Source organism: Pundamilia nyererei, unplaced genomic scaffold (genome assembly GCF_000239375.1).
Source record: "Pundamilia nyererei isolate P.nyererei 1_Seehausen unplaced genomic scaffold, PunNye1.0 scaffold00565, whole genome shotgun sequence".
Lineage (NCBI taxonomy): Eukaryota > Metazoa > Chordata > Actinopteri > Cichliformes > Cichlidae > Pundamilia > Pundamilia nyererei.
In genome coordinates, this window is record NW_005187966.1 from 146,785 (window position 1) to 152,589 (window position 5,805).

Consider the following 5,805-nt stretch of genomic DNA (forward strand, 5'->3'; position numbering starts at 1 on the left):
GATTCTGATTCTGATTCTGATCCCTGAACCAAACTCATGTCTGAATGTATTAATTATGCAGTCCAATAGTATTTCAGCATGTTTTATTTCTTTCCAGGTGTGCTTTCACTGCATTGACAATATGTTTGGGATCAACAACATGTTGAAAAATTAAGTTGTTGCCAATCTTAATTCCTAGATGGTATTGGATACTGTTGGTAATTCGGAATAACTTTTTCCCCCCCTGTTTACCTTATGTTTAGCTTCTTGACTGCCATACTTCCATTAAACCATTTCTTGTGAAGCTTCAGCAAACAGCACGTGTTAAATAATGGCGTTGTGTCATATTTTTATATATAAGGACAAACTGCACACCATAAGATATGCCAAGTCTTCAGCTAAGTCCCAGCTGAGTCATATTATTTGATGCATCTCAAACTGTATCCAATCTGTGGCATTGTATGTAGACTCAGCTAAAAAACATGTAATTGAACTGTCATGGTCCGTGGCCCTGTGTCTGAGGAGTGTGTGTGATGCCCTGGTGGCCACACCCCCGGGCTGGGCCATCACCTGCACTCCTGCTTTCCATTCTGGACAATTACCTGGAGGACTGTTTAACCCTGCGCTGACGGATGCTCCACGCCTGTCCGTCAATCACCCCTCAGTGGTTACGATCCAGCATTCGCGTCTGCAACCTGCCTGTCCTCCTGCTTGCTCGGATCACCCTCAGATTTTTTTTAATCTTATCTTATCTTAGATTCGCTTTATAAAATTCATTGTGAAACAGTCATTCATCTTTCAGGAATTGCACCCAAACAAGAATGTCCTGGACTGTTAGAATTATTTTTTTTCAGGTTCATCAGCATCTTTTTACAGGACAAATTTGTACAATTAACAATTGAAGAGAGACAGAACTTTATAATATTTAAAAATGTAGGTGTTCCCTACAGAGAAACTGCAAAGAAAGTCAAAAATTTAATTACGTTAAAAAAAATCAGGAAGTGAGAATCAATTGAAACAGGAATTTAGAATAGACAGTTTTCCCAATTTAACATAAACCAAGAGCACAAGCAATGCCAGAGACACCTTTACTTTGAGATTACATCTAACTTTCATGCTATTTGTATAAAGACTAAAAATACGCTAAACTTTAGTCCTTGTTGTGAAAACGCCATCGTATGAATGAGACATTTTCCATAACGGGGGAAAATGCACACTGCATTGCACTGACATGGCAATACATTTTCATGAACAAAGGTCATCCTATCAGTCCAGGAGATTTTGTGTGGGTGCAGTTCCTCAAAAGATGAATCACTGTTTCATTATGTAATGCACACAGTGCAAAAGTCATCCAATTCCAGTTTGTATTTTTGGTTCAAGAATATATATATATATATACACAGGATAACAGTTATTATTAATAATAATAAAAAAGATAATAATAATAACAAAAATGTCACCTCCAGTACTGGTTTGATCAGAAGGAACTTTCTATGTAAAAGCCAAGAGCATTTCCAGTTAGTGTTTTTAAAAAGTATTGTTCAAAAGGACAGAGGATGGTTATTTGATCTCCTTGTTGTTGTTTAATCATTAACCCTGACCTTCAGTAAGAAATGTGACGCCTGCTATTCTTTAGATGTTGTTCTAGATTCTTTTGTGACCTTGTAGATAAATCATCAATGCACTCTTAGAGTTATTTTGATTGGCTACAGCTGCCAATCAAGGCAAGTTCTCAGGCAAATTATAGATATGAAAATGACCAACAAAAAAGCAAACTGGGAGCAGTCAGGTATAATATTTTTTTTTTCAAAAGAAAAGTGAACAGAATACAATTAACAGATTAAGAATAGTTTAGCTATCGGCAGCTGTTAAAGACAGCAAGCCAGTGATAGCTGTGACACTATGTCTATCCAAATAGATGTATGGCTATTAATTTCAGATACAGTCAGAGAGAGCGAAGCAGCAGCAGCTCCCTCCCCAATGTTGCCTAGATGTGCCTAAGGTGAGCTCATTTGATTTTTATTGAAGGTGGAACATGAACAGTTCATTACTGGCCACCATTATGAGGAGAATATAGTTCCTGTTTTAAATCAAATTCAAAAGAGAAAAAAGAAAATCAAAAGAGAGATATGTCTCAAGAAGGGAAAGGGGTCCCCACAGAAGCCGCTTATATGCAGATTTTTTCTTTAACTTTAAAAAGTTAAAACTTTAGAGACAGAGATACATGTGTCAACTTAAGTAAAAGTGAAAGTGAAAAAAACAGCTCTGAACCTGTACCTCTGAAACGTACTCCAAGTAAAAAAAAGTAGCTCCTTAAAAGTATTTTTACCATTTGTTTTTAAGCACATGTATGTGAAACGTGCTATATTAATATAAAAACAAAACAATTTTACTATACAAGAATACAAATGTTATTTAAATCTGGATTGTACTTCTAATGAATGTGGTCAGAGTGAAGCTGTTATGTAGGAACCAAGCAGTAAAAGAAACAAAAAGATTCTGTTGTCTGCATTGTAGAGGCTGAGTTATACCTCCACATCTAATCACAAAACTTGTACAGTCCAGGGTTAAAGTGCGATTCAGCAGGTGGGGAAACCCAAAGATCTTTTAGGGTTAAACACATGTCACATACAGATCCAGTATATGATAACAAATGACAACATGACATGTAATCTTTAAGTCTGCAGTTTATCAAGCATGAATGAGCACTCCTTACGTTTAAATCTAAGCTCTCGGCTTCCTTTCCTGTCCTTTCTTTTGTTACATCTTTCTCTATCTCTGAGTAAAGTTCTCTCACACTCTTTTCTCTCCTTGTGTGGGAAGTAGTCTGGCTCAAGTGTCAAAGAAGGGGGTAAATAAGAAGAATCAGCAGACAATTTGGGTTTGCAGTAGTGATGGTCCATTTGAAGTTGAAGCGCATGTGTCCAAAAAAATAACACACTCCTTCAGAAGCACTGTGTCGAGGCTTGGTTCGTTTGGCGAGAGCCACATGATGAGTGACGTCTGAACCTTCATTCAGTATATCACAGGCTCAGCACCTGATTCAGTTGTTTATAAGGGAGTTTTTCCTTCCCACTGTCACAAAAGTGCTTGCTCATATAGGGGCCATTTGATTGTTGGGTTTTTCTCTGTATCTATTATTGTAGGATCTACTGTACAATATAAAGCACCTTGAGGCGACTTTTGTTGTGATTTGGTGCTATTTAGATGAAATTGAATTGAATAGAATAAATACAGCTAAATGGCTCTGTTAAAGTTAAAGATAGTCTTGAAAAATCACTTCGTTACCTGAAAACAAACAAAAGAAAACATTCCTGCACCTGTTGGTTTAGCCTGGGTACATCAGACATGACATCATCACCCCTTTGAAGTCCAGAAACTCTAGACTGGCATTTATTTGTTTATTTATTTAAAAAAAAAAAAACAAAAAAAAAACTGAAGCTTTTATCAAAACATGATTCAACACTAGAAGCTTTTCAACACAGTCCTATCTGGTGCCATCTGGCAGCCAAAAATATGCAGAGCCACTTGAATCTGTGCCATATGGCCATCACTAACGTGTGGAGAATAATGTGCTTAATGTGTAAAAAGTTAATACTTATGAGACAAGTAATGAGTATTCCAACTGTTAACCCACTTTGTCACACTGTGAGATACAGCAGCTGAACCTTTAGGGTTAACAAACTGCGCTAAAACAGTTTGTGTGTGTTTTGCCGACGTTTGTTGAGCTAATAGAAATGTTGCATTTGAAATTACCTACCACTTAAAAAAATACTTTCATTATATTTGCTGCTTTTCAGTAGCACTAACTATATGCTGAGGTACCACAGCCACAATTTACGAGGACCTGCACTCGTTCCGGCTTTAATCCCTGAGTATAAGACTAGAAATTACACTAGAAATATTTGTTTAAAAAAGGTTGAAGCTCAAGTACAGGTATCTCTACTACTCAAGTACAGATATCTGAATATTCTACTTAACTCATTCACTGCCAGCCATTGGCAGTGAATGAGTTAAACCCATTGACTCATTCACTGCAATTGACGGCTATAGACGTCAATGGCAGTGAATGAGTTAAGTATAGTAACGAAGAATTTGTATTTTTATACTTCCCACTTCTGTGTGCTACGCTTTTGCGATGGACGACAAAATCCTTTAGAGATGGGGTCTTAAAATATTTAACATCTCTATCACTTCGAAAAGATTTACCATAACTTAACCAGCTGTGCAAATACTCCAGTATCATACCATTCATAATTTATCCCAACCCCAGGATAAAGAGGTTGGATGAATGCAGTCTGGACTTGATGGATTAGAATCATTGGGTCAGAGACACGATAAAAACACAGAGTACCTGCTTTATAATCCAGGAAGACTCCAATCTTGCAGAGACCAGAGCCGGGCACCTTGGTTTCTACATTATTGTGACAGAATAAAAAGCCATCTGCAGTGCAATCTAAACTCCAGGACTTGTCATTTTTGCCAAACTGTGACTCATCTGATGTCCGACTGATGTTTTTATAAGCCACTGCTACAGACAGAGTGCGAGCATGTCCCTCTACCTCCCAGTAACACCGGTCGAACAAACCCTCTCTGCACAGCACCTGGGGAAATTTAGTGAACCTGTCCAGATGCGCTGAAGCCTGGCCGGGTGAAGGCCTCATCCTGCGATTCTCGCATATCAGGTGGAGATAATGATAGTTTGAGGTCCCATCCAGTGTGAGGGGATAAACATCTGGCAAAAAATATAGCAAGTACGATAAATATTACCACTATTTTCAACTGTAACGGACTACTATATGATTTTATAATGTTTCAAGTGAATTTCATACAACGTAAAAACTCTTCTCTGCTGCTGGGGGCCGGAGGTAGTGAGAAGTCAACATATGAAACTGTTAAGAAACAAACTGGAGTTATTAAAAAAAACAGCACTGGGTATCTATGAAGCAACTCATCCACAACGCTTTCTTTTTTCTTTTTACATTTCCAACTTTTACCTGTGGCTGAGATCCTGGGCCATGTTTCTTTCAGTGACATTTCCAGTTTATCTTTGAGCTCAGACAAACACTTGCTTATGTCTTTAAAGGAGCGTTGAGGAGGAGCTCCAGGTGAGCCATCTGGAGAATCCCAGGAAGTGGAGAGATGCTGTGAAATATAAGGAGAAGACAAAAATGGTCATTTTTTTAAGCAACCCATCATAAATCTAAACGATCTCATGCAGGTCTAGAATATCTGGTGTAATGTTCATTTTGGCCATTTGGATTGAATTGTGTTCAGTTCTCTCTTTTTTTAGGCCTTTGAAATCAGGTATTTTACAGGAAAACCTTTGCTATGTTGTAAGCAGCTATACCTGCATCAGATATATGAGGTCATCTGCATCCGAAGCTTTTTCCAGTTCAGCGTACGTTCTCTTCAGCTTTGTAATCTCCTCCTTCAACTGAGACTGGTGGTCCTCCACCTGAGCGGTGGCAGTTTTTTCTTGGGCTTTAATCAGCTGCTTCACCTCACTCTGTTTTCTTTGCATGGAAGAGATGAGCTCATCGAAGATCTTGTCACAGTCGTTCAGGGAAATCAGAGCAGAACTCTGTTGGCACATCGCAGATCTGTGTTTAATTTAAAAGTTTATCTTTATTCAGTTAAAACAACAACCCGACTTGATCTTTGAACCCCACAGACCGGGACAATTGTAGAGGATATGTTAAGCATTAAAAGACGCTAAGTTAACAACCACCTGTGGTGCAGAAATCACACCTAAAGACAGAATGCTAAACTAAAAGTCATCAGATGAGAGGAATCAGTGTTTGTTGATGCTGCTAATGAATTTGC

The 5,805-nt window shown here is 38.2% G+C and overlaps 1 protein-coding gene across 1 annotated transcript in view; it reads right to left on the bottom strand.

Annotated features, from left to right (window-relative positions):
• Positions 1-3,235: 3,235 nt before the first annotated feature.
• LOC102215064 (tripartite motif-containing protein 47-like) overlaps positions 3,236-5,805 on the bottom strand; it is a 4,115-nt gene continuing 1,545 nt past the window's right edge. Inside the window, exons 4-8 of the mRNA XM_005754437.1 lie at positions 5,330-5,563; positions 4,977-5,124; positions 4,812-4,871; positions 4,334-4,714; positions 3,236-3,267 (exon numbers count right to left, since the gene is read on the bottom strand). Coding sequence (XP_005754494.1) covers positions 3,236-3,267; positions 4,334-4,714; positions 4,812-4,871; positions 4,977-5,124; positions 5,330-5,563 — 855 coding nt within the window. The remainder of the gene's footprint in view (positions 3,268-4,333; positions 4,715-4,811; positions 4,872-4,976; positions 5,125-5,329; positions 5,564-5,805) is intronic.